The sequence below is a fragment of the Crocodylus porosus genome, unplaced genomic scaffold, assembly GCF_001723895.1.
Source record: "Crocodylus porosus isolate Cpor-Errol unplaced genomic scaffold, CroPor_comp1, whole genome shotgun sequence".
NCBI lineage: Eukaryota > Metazoa > Chordata > Crocodylia > Crocodylidae > Crocodylus > Crocodylus porosus.
The window spans coordinates 7,311,457-7,335,082 of record NW_017728932.1 but is presented as its reverse complement, the minus strand read 5'-3'; the positions used below and the strand labels follow the sequence as shown (position 1 = coordinate 7,335,082).

The following is a 23,626-nucleotide window of genomic DNA, read 5'->3' as shown; positions in this document are numbered from 1 at the left end:
TGTTGAATCCTGCCCCTTGGGGCACTGTAGTGTCCACTATACCCTCCGATTTATGCCTGTTATGTTCCCAGTATTAAAAGGTATATGGTTAAGTCCCCACTGGTGGTCTGGCTCTGCTCTATAGGGGGAGGAGATTCCCTACATCTCCCACAGTGCTTGTGCACCTGCTTTGATCCCTTCAATTGGAGAGGGGGTACCTTTTGGAGTACCACCCGGGTTACACGTTTCTTTGTTTGTTTGTTTGTTTTTGGGGGGGGTGTTATATGAGGATTTCCCAGTATCAAACTTAGAGTCTGCACTACAAACATGCAGCGCAGGGAACATTTTTTCATTCCTAGCATGCCTCCTGTGGCATCTGAAATGCTGCAACAGGAACATGCTCGCTCGTCGGGACGTGACCCGTGAGTCATACAGTCCTCCACCCACTGAAATCAATGGAAGCTTTGTTATTGTTTGGAATGAGTGTAGGACCAGGTGGGCCACAAGGACTCCAAAATGTGTCCGATGCAATGAAATTAAAAAAGGGAAGCCATTAAACTCTTCACTCATTTGGAGTTCTGGTTTTCCCTGTGGTATTTCCCCTTCCTTGTTGCTAGTTCCCTTCACTGTCACCATTCCTTCTCCTTCAGGCCTAACATGCCTTATCTTTAGCCATTCTGCACCTTGATTTGATTCTTTAGTGCTAGCAACATTTGGATGCACCAGCACAAGCTGCATTAGCTATTGCCAACATGCTAGAGGCATTGTTGAGGCAAATGCAGACGCTGAACAGAAGACCTGGAAAGCAACATATTAAAAATAAATGGAAGTTATCTTTTCTTTTTTTTTCTTCCTAGAAAGCCTTCAGGATTTGCAACCCAAAGACTTGGGAATGTTTTTCCTAACATGACACCATGCTAGCAGTGGCTTAGAATACCTTCCCCTTCATGACAGGTCACTCAACCTTCATATTTTATTAAAAAGATAGGTATTTGTTGACCAAGATCCTGTCCTCCCCCATTTGCAGTTCTTAATAAAGGTTTTATACAAGCCTTAGGGCACAGAGTAAGGGCCATGCTGAAGGCTGCCCTCAGTTAGCCGAGCTGGAAACGAGTACCATAGTCACTTGAACAGGAGAGTCAAAGGTAGCCGAGACGTCACACTCGCCATTCGTTTAACCGTGAGCTATAGAAACGAGTGTGCCTTAACCACACTCTATACAGTTCTTATGAAATGCAGTCACGTCTGGGGTAGAAAAGTTCGCAAGGCACTGAACAGAAGTTGGGGAAGAAGAAGAAGAAGAAGAAGAAGAAGAAGAGAAATTCTGAGTCAAGACAGTCAGATGAACTCTGCTACAAATGATTCCATAGGATCACTGTTCATGCAAAACAAAAAGGGTTAAGGTCTTACCTGGCAAAACTCCCTTAAAAATACCTGCATGCAACTCATTTGTCTCTCCCACCATCCCAAAAAGAACTCAATTAACCTTGTTTCAGTTAGAGACTTAGACCAATCAGTCATCCTCTCTACCCTGCATATCAGAATGCCCTAATACTTTGGAGGCAACAGCAGCATTTTAATGTATTTCTGAGCATTTAGAGGCTCAGGTTTCTCTTACAGTTCCACCTGACCCAATTCTGAGATGCAGAAATTATAAAGATTACTCTGCAAATGACACTGATGAGTTCTAATCTGGAACACAGAGCAGACAAGTCAAACTACATTTAGCCAAATTTTGAGTTCAGCATGTGAAGAGATTTAGCGTTACAAGCCACTCCAATCAGGGCACAAAAGCAGCCTTCAGCAACAAACAGAATGCTCATTCCTGAGATGAGCTACAAAATCAGTGGCCCTGATTGACCGTCTTTCATTTTGTGTAGTCACTTACAGTACAGTATATTTGGTGTAAGCCATTCAGTCTGATCTCACTTTGTTCCCACTTAACACTGCGGCACGTGACAGAACAGAAGACAAGGCAAGGGCAAATGGCTCCTGTTGGTTTCTCCACAGTCCTATGTACAACATTCATACTCAATACTCTTCCCCGCCCCCGCTCCCCCAAAGCTGTTCCATACCATATTCAGAATATAGTATTACTGAATCAGATACGAGCTAGGGAGTATTTATTTTAGGGAAAACCGCAAGTGGTATCTCTGTCCAACCATGTTTCTTCTATTTAGAAACCCATATGCATTATGATCCATTTCTTTCTGAACCCCTGCTCCCTTCCATCAAGGAATATCTACAGTCTGTTGCATTATTTGGCAATTCCTCCCATTTAGTCCTCAAAAATGTTACCGAACATTGTGTCGCTTGAAAATGGTACCCGAGAGTCCAAGAAACAAGGCTCTCTGCTCCTTTTCATTTAAGGGAAGTAATGAAATAGAGTTCCTACAAATGTTAAACTGTGATTAACATTCCCCAAAGTCGTGTCTTTGATTTTCCCCTTCCCGCCTAGATCTGAGAAGCCCTTCAACTTGGTTTCCCAGCAGCAACAAAGGGCACATTGTGGTCTTCCTATAGCTAAATGGAGATGAAGTGGTTTGCCGGCTGGAATGCCTTCTGGCCAGAAGGTAGGATCACACGACAGGATCCCCTAATGCCTGGCAATTTTATAATCAACTTCATTAAGGGGTGGTGGGGGCAGGGGGGAATCAAAAGCACAAACAAAACACATGGGGTACTCACACCACTGAAAATGCTGCATTATGTAACACAGCCTTGGCAAACACGTGGCATAGTGAGGATTTGAAATACACACGGTAAACAAACAGATTAATATTATGTACACTATGTACTGTGCAACAATCTTTCATTAATGGACTTCAGTGGGTTTCTATGACCTGTCAAAGGTTGGGGAGGGGAGGGGGGTTGGTGTTTTTCCCCTTATTTTGGCACGAGAGGATCTTTTTATGATTACCAAAGTGAAGGGTCACTTTGATCCTCTGTCCCTAAAATTTCAGGCAACCTGGATATTAGTAATCTTCCAAATGCCTAGGTGCTGTACTATGCAGTCCTGTCACAGCCAGCAACACAAACAAAAACCCTTTAATACAAAGGAAGCTCTCGAAGGAGAAAAGTTTTTTCTTAGGCCTCAGATTTCTGCAGGGAGAAAGTCAAGAGCGAGCTTAGCAATAGAAGTGGTAAAGCAGATCCTTAAAATGAAAATAAATAAATAAGTAGCTCATTTTAGACTCTTCCCCACTCCTTTTAAGTAGGTCACTCTGCTTGCTATGGAAATCAGCTTCTCTTCAAAGCAGGTTTGCTTTTCTCCTTCCTTATCTCCGTAATGCTAGAAATGTGCCAAGCATCGTAAGAGCAAAGGCTAATTTCAGACTAATTCGATTTATGCCTTGCATGGTTATAAATATGAAACAGTATTTACTTGTCAAAAAACAAAGTTTGTCTCAAAACTGAATGAAAACTTGCTATGCTATTTCCAAACCCTCTATTTCTGAATTCAACGCAAGGTTAAGAAACCAAGCCACCAATTTTCAGCACATTCCAAGTGAACAACTTAAGAGTTCAGTAACCCAGTGAAAAAGATCGCTTAAATTCATTTGCAATCATTTGAGGAGCTGATTTTCAGAGATGCTGCATATGCCTAGGTATTAGGGACTCTGATTTGAAAATAAGCGCTTAAAAGTGTTTTCAAGATAACATAACCTCCGAAATCTTTTTACCAATTGAATGAGCAATTAATAAAGTGTCTACTATAACCCATTCTAGTCAAGTTTTTCCATTGACTTCAGTGGCCTCAGAATCTCATGCATATTGTATGTAGATCTCTAAAGTTCAAATTAGAATTCTTCAAGTTTTCCCCAGTTTACCCAGCGATGGGTTGGAGGGTCAGGATTCATTTGCTAGGTCAGATTTAAAATCCAAATGGCTTGGGTTACAAGTTCTTGCAGTGGTAGAGGACAAATAATGCTATGAGTGATTATACATATACACTCAGAAAAGATTCACATGAGGCAAACCAGGTAATTTAGGGTGAAGTTACATGTTATACTTAGACCAGGGCTGTCAAACATATGGTCCACAAGCTAGATCTAGCCCACTGAACCATTTAATCTGACCCATCAGTAGTCCGCTGTGCTACCTGAAGTTGGGGGTATGGCAGAATTTGGGGTCTCTGGACCCCGATGGATACAACGATCAGTGACAACCTCCCAGCTCTCTGCTCCAACCTGAATGCAACCCACCCCTGCTGTGGCCCAGCCTGCGCCCCACACTGCCCCATCCCCCACCCCTTGCTGTAGTATGCTACCAACTCCACTCTGCCACACACTTCAAGTTTCACCTTCTCCCTGGCCAGAGCCCCACGCAGACACATGCCCCCCAGTCTGCTCCGATGTGTGTGCAGAATTCCATGCTTTTGCCCAAATGCAGCCCTGTGCTGATGCCTGACACCCAGCCCCACACTGCCACCCAAATGCAGTCACTGCTGGCCCCACAAATATGCTGTGAATGGTTGCCTATTAGTGGTTAATACGGTTTCTTCCCTGCACAGCTCTGATTTGCCACTAGAGGGCTTGTGAGCCAGGGTATGGGTAGGAGCCAGGACACTTGGGCTCCCTCTCTACCCAGGGTGAGGGGCAGGTCTAGGAACAGTGCATCCTGGAATACTGGATTGCTTATTTTATCTCTGTGGAGCAGACTGAAGTTACCTTAACACAAGCTAGGGAGCACAGCTCAGAATGAAAGCTCCCCTGAAGTGGAACTTAGAGATGCTCAGAGGGCACTTTGTGCAGTTCAAAGAGGTTTAATGTGTGGATGCTTGCATTTGAAGTGCCCCTGGTACGGGCAAAGTGTAATGTGTAACTTCACTTTATTTAACATGAGCCTGGGTAACTATCTACAACTGCCCTAATTCCATTACTAGGAGGTCATTCCCACAAAGTGCTGAGAATTCCTTTGAGAAGGCCTGCACCCTCAACTCTCGCAAATTTTGATGACTGTTGATGACACTCCGCTCCCGATCAAAGTAGCTCAGAAACTTGCAGGACTAAGGATTAAAATGGCAAATGCAAAAGAGAGAGATGCAAAGAAGCTCCAATACTCCTAGAAGCTAATAACACTGAAAAGGAAATCCAGGAAGATGAACCATCTGCTTTACGATTTGACCCAAGTTCATATTAGCATCTTTAAAAAAAAGACAAGCAACATTTTAGAACTTGAGCATCTCAGAGAAATTTCAGGAAACAAACATTCACTTAATGCACCTAAGGAGATCGCAGTGTGCTGCCAGATCCTGAAACACTTGTGCAGGACACTTGCTCCAATGCATTCTACTTAAAATGTGTCGGAGCAGACTTGATTAAATCAAGTCTACTGGTGTGTTCTAATTACAATGCTCCAACAGTCTTGCCCCCAGATGTATTCAGCATCCCCATGTTTCAAAATGGTGGGGAAGCACTTTAACTAAAGCTGGTTGAACGAGTTTTAGTTAAAGCACCCCGCTGCCATTTTGAAGCATGGGGTACTGAATACATGAGACGGTGCAGGCGTTTTAATTAGAGCAGCTCCTGAGAGCCCCTGTACCCAGGAGCATGCTGGAGCCTGCTGTGTCCAGCAAAATTGTCTTCATTCTCAACTGTGCAACTTCAGCCTCTCTTCCCTTGCTTCACCGCTCACCAGGTTGAGAACAGCTGACCTAGGAGACGTCTACTTCTTGAATTTCAGCTGGGAAGAAAAAGGCACAGGCAGGTTTTTAAAATTCTTTACCTTTTCAAAACAAAAAAGATAGCAAGGCCTTATCTTGCATTGCTGCCGCCCTTTGGAAAGGAATCAACCCCTGGACACAGATGAAGTCCATGGGAAGGAAGTCAGCGAGTGCAGAGGCAAAAAGTAAAACACCGTAAGAAAGCTGACAGCAGGAATTGTGGTTGGTTTGCAGTGTTCAGCACCAGAAGGACCTCCAGCACATTCCCCCCACCCTCCCCTCTCCAGCATCACAGTAACTCTTGCTTTCAAGTCAAAAAGAATTAGCATTTCAAGGGCTGAGAAGAGAAAGAGGCAGAGTAGATCATATACAGTATACAGTAGACTGTTATTCATTGTGTAGGTCCACATACAAATATACATAATATAGGTATACAAATCAGAGTGAACACTCTCAGGGAATGCAGTGATTAGCTCTTCATACTGGCCAAGTCCATCTCTGTTGGCTGTCAGTGGGGAGTCGACTACTAGAAGATTATTTAATGAACAACTGTAAGAGATCAGTGTTCACCAAAAACGTTAAAGTAAGTGATATGACTGAATTTTCTAGAAAAAAAAAAAAACAAACCAGTTAATTTACCACAGTAACTAACAAAAATATTACCAATTGGAAAGACGCAAAGGCATTACAATTAATAAACATCAAGACACCCAAAATATTGGGGGAAAAAACGCAATATAGACAAAGTTTCTAATACCCACACATTTCATACATATAAATGTGAAAAGTTACCCTTGAGAGCCTTATTGCCACCTTAAGTCTGACCACCAAGGCCATATTAGGGAAAAAGCTACTTCATTGCTTGAGTTATGAAAAGATATTTTTAAAATGTTTCAACACAAAACCCCCCCACAGTTTCTGCAATACCAACAATTGCCTTGTACTGCATAGCTCATAATATTCTTTCTGCTCTAATGCACGCACATCTTCTGAAAGCTGCAAAATACGAGCATTTTCATTATCAAATAAAGGAGATGTTACCCAGGAACCAAGTTTTCCATCTGACGTTAATGTAATTAAGGCATCTTTCTACTGTACATCTTCCCTAGATAGCTAAAAGTAACACAACCTTCGTATTTGTTGTCCTTCCACAACAACTATGTCTATTGTTCAATTTTCTGATACCTATGCCTTCCCCTTCCAAAAATAAAAATGGGGGCACAATTAAGATTCTTGGGAATGTCTGATATGAAATTTCACATCTGCATTTTTGTTAAAGACTGCCTGGACTGGATGGATACTGCAATCTTTATATTTCCATACATTTTCATGCTGAGCTTTTCCCATTTGTATCATTTCTATACTGTCTTATTCTTCTCTCTATTACCTAACATTAATAGTAAGCTCATTAAGATTTTATTTAGACATTTCCTTTTAAAACCCACAAGTTTGTAAACAAAATATTAAGGTTGAAAACTTTCCTCTATAACGTTCTTTAAGTTTTTTGTTTGCAACGTCTTAGCTTTTCTCAAAAAAGCAAGCTAAAGCCTGGCTATTCCATCATCGGACATCATGTAATGAATAGGAGATAAATGAATCAGCAGAGCTGGCACCTTTAGCTGCACAGACACCCCTGCCACTTAACGGAACAGAATAACTGACAGCAAATGTAGACCTGCGCTAGACGATGAGATATGCACTTTGCCGGCAGGCTTCATCTAGTTATTGATCACCTACAAAGGTGAGATTCAAGAACCTTGAGCAGCATTTCAAGCTCTAGACAGAAGCGTGCAGTCACAGGCATAGACCCTTCTGCCCCACCTCTTCCAAACTGTTCCTATCCTGCCTCTTCCCCACCTCTAACCCCTTGTCCTAGTCCAACCCCCCAGTCCTAGGCCTACCACTACCAATCCTGGTTACTTAAGCTTCTCTTTGGTCATCCAGCTTTAGCCTATACTGACTGGCTTGCTGAAACTCCCTGCCTCCAAGTCTGTTCTCCTCCCTATATCCATTGCAAGTTATTTGCCAGCCAGTCCCAGGTACCCACTTCCATCCCAGATCCTTGTTCTAATCTTGCTTAATCTGTTTCAGTTCCTCTGGTGAACCTCTGTCCTGTCAGTGCCTCGCTATCGCCAGTCTACCAGAGTCCCAATCTGTTCCTCATCCAATATTAGTTTCTCTCCCTTCCCACTCCTTCCATGGCTCCCTGTTTCAGTCTGTTTACCCACTCCCACTGTCTTCTTGCCTCTCAGACCCTTGTCAGGCCTGTCTGGCACCCCTTGTCACCATCGTTACTTCCTACACTTAATCTCCTGGCCAGATAGCCTAACTCCTTTTTCCTCCTTCCTCCAAACCAGCTGGTCATCATATTTCCTTCATGGTTTCATCATATTTCCTTCAACCAATACAAGCCTCCCTCCTCCCCCCCAGTCCCAACCCCAGTCTTAACCAGACTCTCTCCCAGTCTACTGCTTTCCCTACCTGCTCTACCTTTTGCCCCTCTTGCATTTGAAGCAAATGGCCTTGAGTTCATCCTCACATGTTTGAGACATTCACAGCTCCTAATCCTCCAAGTTCTCAGTGCCCCTACCCCTACAGGCATGTGGCCAATAAGAAGGAAAGAAGTCAAGCAAGACCTATTACTATTCTGAAAGTTCTAAGAAGCATCACACAAACTGCAACAGCTGGGAGAGATTTTTGTGCAAGGGACACAGAGCAATCAATAATGGCAAGTTCCTTGAGATTCTCAAAGGAGTATGATGTAAATGTAAAGCTCTATTCCATTGTCCACCTCTTTTAAACTCATCCAAAAAAAGTCGTCCATTGATTCTGGACTAGATCCAAAAGCTACTGTAGCCAGTACTGCCCAACACCACAATTTCCTTTCACGTAAGATGTTGGCAGGCAAAAATTACCTTCAGCCATTACTGACCCAGGTAAGAGTTTTAAATTAAAGCTCTCTGTATCCCAGTAACAATTCCCTGTGTGAACCACTATTCTCATAAATCCCTGTTCCTTTTATATCATGTCACTCATGCTGAGCACTGATCAGCCAATAAAGCATTTGAATTGAGACCTCCATGTTTCAGTCGCTAAACTATCCTCAGACCTGCAGGACCAGTTGGTAATTCTTTGGTGGCAGGAACTATAGATGAAATCCTAGCCCTGCTCCAGTCCACGGCAAAAAAACCCAAACCATTATCCATACTGACTTGAACAAAACCAACATTTCTCACTATGTTGTCTACAAGTGTACAGAACGCCTAGCACAATGGGGCCCTGGTCTTCACCTAGGATCCTCTGTAGTACTGTGAGTAAATTATTATTATTGTTTTCTTAACAGTATGCACATGAAATATTAAAATAAAATGTGATAGGCTTTTTTTCCATTACAGCCTGCCCACGAATCTCAGCATTTGGGTTTATTATATGAAAGTGGGTGCACAGAAGAAATACACAAAGGCCAACCAAAACTATTGTAAAACCAATAATGGTAAATTAGCAAGCTTTAGAGCATCATTAAATGCCTTTTCACAGTTTTGTTCCTTAACTCTCTTTTCATCTGGAAAGCAGGATCAAGCAATTGTTTTGGAAGAAATTGTAGTAATCTGGCACAAACATGAATGCTTTCATGATTTAATTTAAAGTGCAATGCAGGCAAGGACCCAGAAAGAAATTCTAATTGTTCCATTTTAAAACTAACCTTTTCACTTCATCTTTCTGCTTTGCAAACATCAACACCCATATACAGTGGTTTTGCTCATTTAAATGCTACAAAAGGCCTGCAAGATAAAAAAAGAGAAACAAGACTCTACCAAGGATCATGCAAAAGATCTTAGTTTGATTCCTCGTCCTAGTCACTCCATTTAATTCAACTAGGATCCCACCAGACAATTTGCATAAGTACCCAGAACCTCCAGCAAGCTTGGGGTCCTGTTGTATTCAGCACTGTACAAATAGGCAAAGTTCCTTCTCTGAAAACTTTACACTCAAAACAACGTGATAAGAGACTAACAACATGTCTCTCTCTCCTTGAATTGTAGGGGAACTAAGGCAGTAGACGCTGTTCAAGGCTCTGCAAATGTGTTAACACATCTGTTTTTGAACATACCACCATCCTGGCCTTAAAATTAAGTCACAAAAATGCTGCAAAGAGGAGGAGGAGGAACAAGACCAACCTACCATTTGCATTTGCTTTCTTTCAGGGACTTGAACGGAGCAGAACAAGCTCATGCTGAGGCATCTAACGTGTGGAGTAGGATCTGGCCCTAAAGAACTAACTCAGCCGGACTTAGGAAATCTGTGGAAGAGGCAGGAATTCAACCCAAGTCTCCCACGTTAAAGGCCAATATCTTTAGTATAGAACACTTCTTTATTTTCAGTGAAGGTCATCTGACCCCAGCACTCTTTCCTGCCTTGGCAGGGGGTCGGACTCGATGGTCTGTTGAAGTCCCTTCCGACCCTAGCCCCTATGAATCTATGAAAGTGGGAGAGAATTTTTTTAAACCAAGGGGAGCGCAGGAAACACAGTTGTATTTGCACATAGGGAAGAGATGCTGAGAACATTCCCTTCATTACCTTAGTGCAGAATGCAGAGTCTCCATGTACTTGTTGTCACAGTGCTAAAAGTAAAGTAATAAGACATGACAAAATGTTGGTGCGTTGCCTACCTTCTGCCCAACTATTCAAGCATGGAGATAGCCTCAATATAACACACTTGTCCCCAGCTTTTAGGAATCCTTGCATTTCCACAAGTCGGCAGTGGCAGCAACGCCTTGGCACGATGCCCAAGGTCAGAGCAGCTTAAAAAGAGTTCCCATTTGGAGAGGGGGAGAAAAAAAAAAAAAAAAAAAAAAAAAAAATCAATCTTTACCAGCCGTTAGGGCTGTTGCTATTCCACATTCTGGATGCTGCAAAGCTCCACTTATTTCCCATTCCACGTGTACATGAATACTCCAGCATCTAAAAATATCTGACAATGAGGGCATCGTTACAGCTCATACGTACTGGATAAATACTTACCAGAAAGATGCCCAGGCCATAGTATTTACTCATCAGAAATCTGGTGGGAGGTGCAGACCATCCATTTTAAAGCAGGGGAAGGCTAAGTAGAAGGACTAAGTTGATTTAATTCAATCTATTCCTAGTCTGAAGGCTCTCTCTTCTCTGTCAGCTAATCGCGCATCCTCACTGACAGAAATGACAGAGATGCTAGATAGCATCAGGAGCACAGCATGCAATTGTTCAAATACACCATGGGATCTTCACCCCAGTTCACACTTTGCTTTAATTTAATAGTCCACGTAGGGGCTCTAGTTACATCATTACCACATTATTTTTAGATAATTGTCACTGTAATGTCAGGATACGGGTCAATAGCCATTAGATTTATTGCCAAAACTAGCAAGGGATGTGTCAATAAGAGGTAAAGAAGTTGACAACTTCTTGAGAAAATCTGCCAACAGGGATTTGGGGCTATAAAATATGGCTGCCAGCACTGACAAAACTGTTTAGGAAAAATAATATTGCACAGCTAGGATACATTGCTAAAGTTATATCACCACAGCCAACTTGTAGTGGAGTTGGATGAGGATACAGTTTGAACAGCCCTTTCCTTAAAGACATTCTACCCAGCCAGAGGGATTCTAATATAATATCGGAGCCTTTCCCTTCCAGGATCCTGGGTTCAGATCTTTGAAGAATGGAAGTATCATGAATTTGGTGATCTCATTGTGACCATTTTGTACGCACAAGACTTGTACAATTTGAACAGTCTTCTTAGGGTCTGTCTCACTTTTATTACTTTTTTTTAATTATTATTTTTTACTTTTCACTCTCAACACAAAGGACCCAATATTTCTTGATTCTGAATTGTCCCCATCTACCCTTTACCCTTGATTTCAGAAGAAACTGAGACGGCTCAGAACTTACATGATCCTTAGAATCATAGAAAATGAGGGTTAGAAGGGATCTCAGGAGGTCACATCTAGTCCAAGCCTCTGCTCAAAGCAGGACCAGCCTCAACTACATCATCCCAGCCAAGGCTTTATCTAGCTGGGCCTTAAAACCTTCAAGGATGGAGCTTCTACCACCTCTCTGGGTAACCTGTTCCAGTGTTTTACTACCTTCCTAGTGAGAAAATTCATCCCAATATCTAACCTAAACTTCCCTTGCTGCAACTTGAGACCATTGCTCCTGTTCTGTCTTCTGCCACCACTGAGAACAGGCCAGCTCCATCTTCTTTGCAACCCCACTTCAGGTACTTGAAGGCTGCTGTTAAATCCCCACCCCCCCAAGTCTTCTCTTCTCCTGACTAAATAAGCCTAGTTCCTACAGCCTCTCATAAGTCAAGTGCCCTAGCCCCCTCACCATTGTTGTTGCCCTCCACTGGACTCTCTTCAATTTGTCTCCATCCTTTCTGTAGTGGGGGGCCAAAAAATGAACACAGGACTCCAGATGTAGCCTTGCCAGTGCTGAATAGGGAGGAAGAATCACTTCCCTTGACCTGCTGGCAATGCTTCTACCAATGCAGCCCAGTATGCTGTTAGCCTTTTCGGTAACAGGGGCACACTGCTGACTCATATTCAGCTTATTGTTCACTGTAACCCCCCAGTCCTTTTCTGCAGAGCTGCTGCCCAGCCAGTCAGCCCCCAGTCTGTACTGGTGCATGGGATTGTTCTGTCCTAAGTGCAGGACTTTATGCTTGTCCTCGTTGAACCTTATGAGATTTTGTTTGGTTCACTCCTACAATTTGTCTAAGTCACTCAGTCCTAGCCCTACCCTCTCCAGTGCATCTACTACTCTTCCCAGCTTGGTGTCATCTGCAGACTTGCTGAGGGTGCACTCTATGCCATCTTTCAGGTCACCGATGAAGATCTTGAACAAAACCAACTCCAGGACCTGGGGCACACAACTTGATACCAGTTGCCAACTAGACATCGAGCCACTGATTACTACCGTCTGAGCCCAATGATCCAGCCAGTTTTCTATCCACCTTACAGTCCATTCACCCAGCCCGTACTTCCTTAGCTTGCCTGCAGGGAAGTTGTGGGAGACCATACCAAAAGCCTTGCTAAAATCAAGGTACACCACTGGTCTCTCCACACCCACAGAACCAGTCATCTCATCATAGGAGGCAATCAGGTTAGTCACACGTGACTTGCCCTACATGAATCCATGCCAACTGTTTGTAACCTCTGATGTGACTTCTCAATATACAGAGAAGTGGAATATCTGTTTCCCTTGGTGTGTTCCCTTATACAAGCAAAACCTGTTAAGTAATTAAGAGTATCTGTTTCAAATGTCTTTTATGTTCCACCCTTGGTGTGGTCCCCCTGCAACAGATTCAAATGCACTGTGGTCCCACTAAAGCAGACTCCATGGCTGCCTAGACAAGCGCTTGTTCACATTCTAATTAGAATGCTCCAGCATCATCTCACTGTCACATATATTAAGCCCCTGCACATTTTAAAATGGTGGTGGGGGCGCTTTATCCAAACCTCGTTGAACGACGTTTAGATAAACCATCTGTGACTATCTTTAAAATGCACGGGGACTTAATACACGTGAGGGCGAGCCATTTTAGTTACAGTGCCTGTCCAGGAACTGCTCTAATTAAAATGCCCTCCCCCCTGAGCATGTGTCTAGGCAGCCCAAGAGATGCGAGCTGTATTTCTGCTTCTGCCAAGGATCCACTGGGCAACTTCGGGCATTTCCTGTCTATGACTCTGTTCCTGCTCCCACCCTTTGTCTCTTTGGTCCATTCCTGAAGCCATGGACCATCTCTTACTTCTACACTTGGACAGCTCCTGGCATAATGGAGTACTCATCTTGGTCAGGGCTTCTAAATATTCCTGTTATGCAAGTAATGATCCCTGGGTTTTATTTAAAACCTTGGCAAAATTTTTAACCCATCTAGGAGACCTGCCTAAGTGCTATTTTCAAAGATGACTTGGGTTCCTAAGTTGCTTTGGTGGTACAAGACATTTTACCATTTATCCATACATCTGCTTTTTACTCAGAGACCTGTGCATTAATATGCCAGAGTAAAATATCAATGTTCTCTCTGTGCCCTAGTCACTGCTGCAACACCTCACAATCTAAGCATTGTCTGCATGATGAGTGTGTTAGAAGCTTATTATTCATTCATTGCCAATGCCGGTGTATATTCAGATGACGATGCCAAACAATTATTGAAAACAAAAATTATCTATCCGTTCTTAGTCAGCACGGTTGTAAACTAAATGTCACAATAACTTCCAACCTGACAGGCAGTTCCCAGATGACTCTCAGAAGCCTAGTCTCTTAACTCCATTATTCCTTTAAGAAGCATTTATTTTAATCATGCTGCAATGGGTACCAGACTCACTTTAGATTGTCCCAATAAGAATAATTTACTTTAACGACAACAACTCTTGTTTTGCCTCAAGGGATTAGTAAAGTCTATAAAACCCATTATCCTGCCATTAAAAACTGAGGATGAGATTTCCAAAGATGCCTAAGGGATACGGATGCAAAATTTCCGTTCATTTTACTGGGAATCTGGCATTCAGATACATTAGGCATGGAGGAAAAGCTCACTGTTTATCACCAAATTCCTCCACATTTCTGCATGAGATACTGTAGTCATTTTCTATGAAGCCTGGGAGTGAATGGAGAAGTAAACTGAAGATACCTCAGATACAAGTGTATGATAGCCATTGGTGAACACTGACTATTTAGCAGCATCAACCATGTTATGCATAATACCATTAAACTCTTTTCATACAAACTTTCCTTACTTAAACATCTCACCCAACAAAATTCTGCTCAAAGTAGTTATTTTGACTTTGGTCATGTGAGTAAAATTCTTTCTGGAATGGACCCCTGCTCCTTTCAAGCATCATTTCCCATTCCTAGCTCTTTGCTTGTATCTGTTTATCTTAATCAAAGAATCTCTCCAAATTTTTGTTATACATAACCCACCCATTACATGAAAAGCTTCATGTAACTGAAGTCTGAGAGCACTACACAGTTGCATTTCAGTTAATGACTGATGCATCTGCTTTTAATATCCTTTCATTTAAGTATATCACTTTAATATTCAGAAGTTAGCTAATGTGTATAATGTACTCTGAAGGGAAGTGCTATAAGTGCTAAGCATTATCAGCCGTGGTAACATGATAGGTAATCCAAATTTCTTTGAAGTGTTTTAAGTGCCACTTTAAAAAGGGGAAAAGGTATTTTCATAAGACAATGTAAAAGGACACATTTCAAAATGTGCTTCCAATCTGCGTTTGTTATGAGTTTTAATGTGCAAATTGTGCAAGCTGATAGCTAAGTAACATGTGTGTGCATCTTTTGCAAACATTAATTCAGAGTGTAGCACATGCAACTAACCTGGAGATGAAAATGTAAAGAATGCTTTAAAAATTACCCTACAATATTGAATGGGAAAATAATTTGAGGTTCTAATTGGATTTTTAGCAACTGTAACATCCGTTTACCATACTTTGTCATATACTAAACATCTCCAAATAAGGCATGTACCTTGTTTCTAGAAGGCAGCACGCAGGAAGAACAGATTTTTCCAGTCACCGTGGCGGGGAAGTGGTGACTGAGTGATGGAGTACACGGTCTTGGAAACAGAGTGCCCAGGAAGCGTGGCATCTCAGGAAACCATCTGGGTGAAGCAGCAAGAACTTCCTGATGTGGCAGGACAGCAACAAGGCTAAGCCCTAGAGGGTTAACACAGGATTCTGCCCAAGCTTCTTGTTGGGACCAGAGAAGTGGCAGCCACTTTGGCAGCCAGTAGAGCATCACGCCTCCTACTCCTAGTCTTCCCCGAATCTAATCTGGTGAGGATAAATCAGCTTCCTTGCTCAAGATACCCACCCCAAATTTAAAAGGCTCATTTGGGAGGGAAAGGGTGCATATGGTATGCAAGTAAATACTTCTTTCTGATAGAAGTAGTCACATTTACGCACACCAAAAAAAAAACTGCACCCTGCTGTTCAGCCACATTTCACTTTTAGATTGTCCTTTGCTACGGCAACCTCATTATTGCTGGAGATTCTGATACTGAAAGGAGATTCTTGCTATTCAAACTAGCAGGGGCTCAAAAACAAGTTCTATTCCTATTAGACCTTGTAATGCATCTATTTTGGTTTTTACCAATTACAATTTAAATGCTGAACCTAAAATGAAGCTGGCCTTGTCCCTTCAAAGCATTTTTTCCCAGTATTTTTCTGAGGCTTCATCTCAGTGCACAAAACGTTTATATCAACACACACATTTTTCACTCTATTCACCAAGGAGTTCCACTCCTAATGACTTCAATGCACTATCCAGCTTACTGGACTGAGCCATTTGTATACAATGGCTAAAGAGCGCTAGACAGTTTGCGGCTTTACACCGATAGCCATTGGACTTGTTAGTAATAATAAAGACAGACTCTAATACTGTAAGCTTCAGGGATGTCAGATCAAGATCCAAACTCAGTGTCTGTCTGCCTGTTTACATAATCCTCATTGCTACAGCAGCTGGATGCTCCACAACCACGAACAAATTTTGCCCTTACAGCACCCCTGTGAGGTAACAAAGTGTTAGCCTCATTTTATACATGGGGAACTGAGGCACAGGGGAGATTAAGCTTCTGACCATGGTCACTCGGGATCCTGGGTGAGTCAGGAGTCAACCTTGGTTCCCCAAGCCCCAGATCAGCGGTTTATCCACAAGCCCCTACCCTGCTTCCTACACTCAAATTCACATCAACATTTAAATAGCAAACTGTTTGATTATCGAAATAACAGCCTTGACTACAGACCTCGGAACAAAAAATCTCCATTTATGCAAACCGGATGGCACAGGAAGAGCAAAAGCAAAAAAAGCAGTGTAAAAATCAACTTCTGGGCTCATCATTCCTTCTTCCTACCACACTGGAACCCTAAATACCCTTGTACAGGCAAAAGTCCCGGTGCTCTGCCCATTCAGGGAAACCATTTATGAAGCCCTATACTTCTGACCAGCTTCTTGATGTCTTGGCAGCTGACAGGAGTGCAGCATGCTGCCCTATGGGAAGGTCAGGCTTGTGTTCAACCTCTCAAGATGACTTGCACCTCAGGCAGGTAGAAGCTGAGAGCAAGCACCAAGGTGACCCTCTGTCTCTGCGGAGAAAAGGCAAATGCTGCATTGCTGTGGAATATTTCCCTTCCTACCACCCAGCACAGAAGCAAGCACAGCCTCCAGAAGAAGAGGCAAGCAAAAAAGGGAGTACAATCAAGACTACTACAGTGGTGCATGAGGAAAAAACCACCCTGAATATACCTTTCAAAGCCAGTCCCTGCCTTATGGAAGCAGCTCCTTGTTATAGCAGAGTGGCCAATCCCACCACAGACACGCACAGAAAATAATCAATCTAATCTTAAGCTAAATGTTTGTGATCTAATCGCTTCACAAAATAAGCTGGGGTTTTATCAAATAGTAGGATTCATTCTCAATGCCAGTGCAATTTGACAATATCTGGCCTGGTCTCCCAGCCATAGGGGAACCCTAGGCCTATACACATTACTGTTGTTGTATTAAGATACATGACAATCATAATATCAAAGCCCCTCGCAATCATTAGCATTATTCTTTGTATCTTTTGTATTTTATCCCCTTTGTACCGGACAGAATTAGGGATAGAAGGGACCTCAGGAGTCATCAAGTTCAAGCCCCCGCATGAATACAGGATGGACTACTCCTAAATCATGCCTGTCAAATACTTATGCAGCCCCTTCTTGAAAGCCTCCAATGAAGGAGATTTTATAGCCTCCCTGGAGAGCTTGTTCCATTGCCCTACTCTTCTGACAGTAAGGAAGGGTTTTTTTCTGAGCTTTAATCTAAAACTGCTGCAGTTTAAGCCCACTGCTTTGTGTCATGTCCTCCCAGGTAGAGAGAACAGCTGTTCTCCTCCTCTCTGTGGCAGATCTTCAAATATCTGAAAGCCGCTATGATGTCTCCTCTTAATCTCCTCTTCTCCACACTAAACGTATTTGATTCCCTTCACTTTCCTTCATACAGTTTGCCTTCTAACCCCTTTATCATCTTTGCCACCCATCTTTGGATCCTCTCCAGTTTCTTTATGTCCTTCCTAAAACATGGAACGGTGCACAGTACTCCAGCTGAGCCCTAATCCGTGCTGAGTGGAGTTGTACTATTGTTTCCTAAGTCTTGCATGCAATACTCCTGCTAAACTGCATTTAGAGTTTTTTTGTGACTCTCACATTGTTGACTCATGTTGAGTCTGATCCACTAAAACAACCAGATTCTTCTCATCAGTGTTACTTGCCTAGCCATTTCTCTCTCATTCTGTACTTGTACACTTGGTTTTTCTTCTTTAGGGGTAACTATTTATATTAGTCGCCACTGAATTTCTTTTTGTGGTCTATAGACCAGATCTCCATTTTATCCAGATCATTTTGAATTCTAGTCCTATCCTCAAAGCATTTGCAACACCACCAGCTTCCGTGTTACATGCCAGCTTGATCAAGGTGCTCAGCTCCAGCATCCAAATCATTAACACAAGTGTTAAACAGCATCACACCCAGCCAGTGGAAGTCCACTCAAACCTCCTGCTCTTCTAACATTGATCCACTTATACTTGTTCTTTGCTTGGGGTTGTTCAGCCCATTATGAATCCACCCAGCAGTAACTCTATTATCAGCATGCCACATGGGACTGTACCAGAAGACTTACTAGTCCATACCGTTTCCGTAACAGCCACCAAACTCGTTTCCTTATCACATAAGGATATCAAGTGGACTCAGCATGGTTTGTCCTTAACAAACCCAACAATGGATCTGGTGAAGGAGGTAGGGATGGATTAAACATGTTTTACAGAGCATACAAGTGACTTGCCCAAGATGACACAGAAAATATATAGCTGAGCTAGAAACCGAATGATAATTCCTTATCCACTAGATCTTTAATCCTCACCTAAGTATGGTCCCAGGAACTGGAGAAGTAGTTTTCCTGAGGTCAATGAGCGGTCAGCAGTGCCCAGGACACCAAAGCGGTAGTTGGGCTTGCCTGGTCATATGTACAAATGTGCACAGTCTTTTTCTGAACATGGGTCTGCAATGCACAGTTGTCATGCATGATGAACTGCAACAAAATCCGTGGCTCCTTAGACCAGTGGGGACCAACCTTTTGGGGAAAGCATGCTACGAATTAGTCGCACACCTTCCCTGAGTGCCACACCGATCCCCTTTCTTGGCCTGACCGACCGCTCTGCTTTTTCCTTCCTGCACTGTGCCCCCTGCCCAGTCTACTGCTTTGATTTCTACTTCTGGCCCTTTCTGCTACTGTGCTGCTTATCCCCTCCCCAATCTGCTGTGTGCCACACAGAAACCGCCTGTGCCACTTGTGCCGGGTTGGGTACTCCTGCCTTAGATCATGCCCAACGTTCAGCTGCTATTGATGGAGATGAGGAGAGACATTAAGTTTGGATGAGAAGATAAAAAGAAAACTTACAAACATTAATTGAAATAGAAGCCACAAGAACCTTCTCCAGCAGTATTCACAGCCTTTCATTACCTTTCTTGAATTATCTGAAGCATAAGAAAAACTGTATTCACAAAAAAATGATATCACCAAAATTACAAATTTCCAAAATACTTGTACAAATGTATATATTCACCAAAAAAAAAAAAAAAAAATATATCAATCAGGCCAAAAGAGATGGCATGGGCACCCAGGAAATCCTCTGTCAGCCATCCAGTTAGGGAGCAGGGCAAAAGAAACATTCTATACAATGCAGCAAACAGAGAGAGGACAAAATTAGATAGAGTGATACTTATGGCAAGTAGCTCATGACAAGCCGCAGGCTGAAATATATTTGTATAAACTATTTACCTAATAGTTCTGAGCCAACAAATTTATAAAGATCCAAGTATCTTTTGTGGATTTATGAGCCACAAAAAGGGAGGGAATTAATCAAATGTACTGCTTACTGTGAACAGTTACCAATCCTTAATGTAATACAATACCCACACCAAGCATTCATCTGACAGGCAGTCTGGAAAATGCCAGCGTTCCAAGGGCTAAATTATAAATTGTTGTGCACGGAGCCTAACAAGCAGCAGCAACCCCAGCTTACACCAGCCAGAAACTACTCTGAGCCCATCAAGGTGCATCATCCAGAAAAGAAAGCTAAGCAGGTTCGAAGTGATTCATCAGTCAGTACAGTTGCAACTATTTTAAGCTGCACTTTAGATTTCCAGAAACCTGAATGGCCTTATCTTCTTTCTGTCTGTCTGAACAGGTCATTTAAGATGGGAGATCAGGTTCATGTCTGGGCTAGTGTTTCAAACCTTGCATGAAGAGCACATATGGAGAGGAATGGGGACCTATGCAGCTAGTTACAAAATGTCACTACGAATAAAATATTGATTCTGTAGCACAGTGCAGTTATCAGCCATCATCAGCAAAGACTCCCACTTTTTTTAATGGCCAATGTTCACCCAGAAAGTTTCCAATGAAAGCAGGGGAATGCAAGGAAGTGTGAGGCTGGCATTCCCAGTATGGCTTATACCAAAAAACTGGCAGTAACGGGAAGCACAGCCAACGCTTGGCAGAACACAGCACATAAGAAGAATTTAGGCTTAACTTATGCTTTGGGCAAACATTCCCTGCTTCTTTCCATGGGGCTGAACTACAAGGTGTCCTCTGAAAGCACCAGGATACCATATTCTACTATCCCAAATACTTAGTGCAACCTGTAACTTCTAGACCACAAGTAACTTTTAAAATAAAACGTTAAAACATACCACGAGAGAAGAATTTCACTGGCTGATGAATTTTGCAAGGAGAAGCCCCAAATTGGGATCAGTTTGCTAGTTGTCACCAAAACGCATTATTTTTATGATAGATATTAAAAATCACAAGCAAAGTCATACTAGGTGCCTGCATGTGTGAAGCAGGTGCTAAGATTTCAGCCTGGTAATTCTTCTTCAAGTGACTGGAGTTAAAATGAACTCCAGTGCTGGACATTTTTGAGAAGATGTTTCATCTTCTATTACATCCTGAGATGTAAGGATTATCTGAAACCATGTCGCTACTCCTTGAATTTGCACAAGATTTGCACTGATGGATGTTGTTTCTTATTTCTTTTTACCATTTTTGTTTACCTCAGGTCTTGCCTTACTGATGCATAAAGCTTATACATGTACCCCAGGGGAAAGCATGTATAAGCACATTAAAAATGTAAATATCATGTGGACCAAAAATATACCTGACCTTAGGTTACACAGTGAACATTTTTGAGCCTATTTTTTCCCAGGTACACTCATTAGTACTGCTACAAATTATCCTTGTATGGAAAGGCCAGAGAGATAAACAGCTACCTTTACGTGCATGGCTTAGGAGTCTCCCCTAGGAAAGCACTTGTGGTTTGGGTGAACATTGACTCTATCCCATTTCATGGTGTTTATGTATTTGGTAGCATTTCCCAGTGCTACTACAAGGTAGTGGATGTGTATGTTGTACTATAATGCAAATGCCAGCATGCTGAGAGTTCACTACAGATGGTGGCACACTCAAGAGTGTCTACCATGTCTACCTTTCACACTAAATTTTCTTCTTGGGTACTTCCATTTGCCATAGTGGCATCAACCACAGGTTCCTCAGGGTTGACTCTCTCATCTCTGAGACTGACTAATGTCAACTTTCACTTGCTCCTAAGTCATGGAGTTCAGTGATGGAGTACGTGGGGTGCTTCACACAGTGGAGCTCTTAGCTCTGGCTGGAGGCTCTAGGTAACACCACACTGTAAATGAAGATGGTGGTAATGAGAGAGACCATCTTTCTGACTCTGCTGATGAGAACAACATGCTCTGGAGATATCAAGGGTGATATCTTATATCATGTGTATCCTAACAAATATCACTGCAGACATTATTCTTATTTTCAGAAGTGCCTAGCTTATCCTTTCTGAAAACCTTCAGACTTTGTAGCTCAACAACATCCTGCAGGGATTTCACGGGTTCATTATATGGAACAGTTTTTATAAAGTATTTCCCATTTGCTTGTTTCAACATCATTTCAATTGCTTCTGTCAGGTAACCCGGGGTTTAGATTTGACATAAGCCACCTTTGCTGGCGGGACACTGCATGAAAGTGTGGAGCAGCACTGTAAAATAACCCAGTCTTGATTAGCTTAGTGCCTCTAAACTGACCCCCTCCTCTTTCCCAAACCCAAGTATTGGGCGAGATAACAACAAGGACTGAAGAAAACACCAACAAACACATGCTGCATTCCAGGACCTGTCTGACATCCGCTGGATAATGCTGCTTTCTGCAATAGTTCAGTTTCAGTACGCAAGCACCGAACTGCAAGGGTGCTCATTTCAGTTGTACAGAATCAAGCATGAGTTTAGTATTCAAGAATCACGGAGGGGAGCTATACAGGCATTCCACAAAACATTAACTATGCTAATTTTGCCAAACTGAAAGCTGTAGTCTTTTATGCCCATAGATACAGGCAGCTATAAATGGGACTCTGGATTGAGATCACGTTCCTACTTGTGAATCTATAGGGAGCACTTTAAAAAAATTAGCTTTTCACAGTCAGTGTTTTAATTAGATCTCTCACCTACATTTCTTACATCTCTTACAACATGTTTCTCTATCCCGCATGGCATTTTGAAAACTCCCTTTCTACGTCTCAGAGCTACTGGACCTGGTGAGATTTTAATAGAAATCTCTGCACTGTGCTATAAAGAGAAACATTACTAGAGGTTTTAATTAGCAGCTGTCAAGGCTGAGCCATAGGAAACCTTGGTTTGTTTGTTTAACTTATTGCAAAAAGCCCATTTATTGTCTGACCTACTGCACTGGAATGATGCACAAAAAACAAAACAAAACAAAAAAAAACCCTTAAGTGATTTAGCACTTCCCCCCCAAATAATAAACATCTGGTGGTAAAAGCCATTTTCTCAATCAATACACAGCATGCTTCTCTAACCTTAGGTTTGGCTGCTGAACTAGTTTCTCATCTCCCACGATGGGATCATTTCCTGACCCGCACAACAAAACTGAAAGCCAGCATAATGTCATTATACAGTCCTCCCCTCTTAAAAGAACCTCATACATCAGATCCTAGGGCAGATTCAACCAGTCTCCTCCAGATAAAGCTCCGGCGATGAGGCAGGCGAGCAGTTCTACTTTGGGCAAACTTCAAGAATCGCCATGACCCCCCTCTCCCTTGCCGGGTCTTTTCTTTTTCTCGCCCACCCTGTTTCCAAACCCGGCTGTCCCCCCCACCCGGCATGGGCAAACACGAGCGCCTACCATTGAGTTGCCGGTAGACGATATCTTCCAGAAGCGAGAGCCTTTTCAGGACCGCATCCTGGAGAGGGCTGATGCCACCGTGGGCCGTCAAGTTGGCCACCTCCGCCCTGGGGTGGACTTCGTGGAAGGAATCCCCCGTCTTCACAGCGATGGGTCTGCACTTGGCCAGGAAGAGGACGAAGCCAGCCACGGCCAGCAAGTTGAGCGCCAGCAGCACTTTGACTCGCCGCAAAGAAGCCATCAAACTTCCCGGGCGGCTACAGGGCTAGTGCAGGACGGCGCTGGCGGGGGGGCCGCAGGTGAGGGCGCATCCCAGGCGGGGGTCCTGCAGGCAGAACGGAGCAGAGGCGTGGAGCCCCGTCCCTCCCTCTCTCCCTCCCTCCCTCCCGCCCCACAGGTGCGCCCCAGGGGGGGACTGCGGCACGGCTCCCGGGGGTCCCCGCTGCCCAAACGTACGGGGGCACCGCTGCGGCAACCCCCCTGCCCACCCCACCCATCCCCAGCAGCACGCACTGGCACTGGTGTGGGGCGGCCCCCGCATCCTCCTCCTCCTCCTCCTCCCCGGGGATGCGGGCTCAGGTCATGCTGGCGGCCGGGACTCGGCTCCGCTGCAGCCGCGGGGGCCGGCGCCTCTGCCTCTGCATCCCCATCCCCATCCCCATCCCCATCCCC

At 43.3% G+C, this 23,626-nt stretch overlaps 1 protein-coding gene across 1 annotated transcript in view; it reads right to left on the bottom strand.

Annotated features, from left to right (window-relative positions):
- WBSCR17 (Williams-Beuren syndrome chromosome region 17) overlaps positions 1 to 23,614 on the bottom strand; it is a 311,468-nt gene extending 287,854 nt beyond the window's left edge. Inside the window, exons 1-2 of the mRNA XM_019545487.1 lie at positions 23,468 to 23,614; positions 22,955 to 23,279 (exon numbers count right to left, since the gene is read on the bottom strand). Of these exons, the coding sequence (XP_019401032.1) occupies positions 22,955 to 23,195 (241 nt within the window). The 5' untranslated portion in view covers positions 23,196 to 23,279; positions 23,468 to 23,614. The remainder of the gene's footprint in view (positions 1 to 22,954; positions 23,280 to 23,467) is intronic.
- Positions 23,615 to 23,626: the final 12 nt, after the last annotated feature.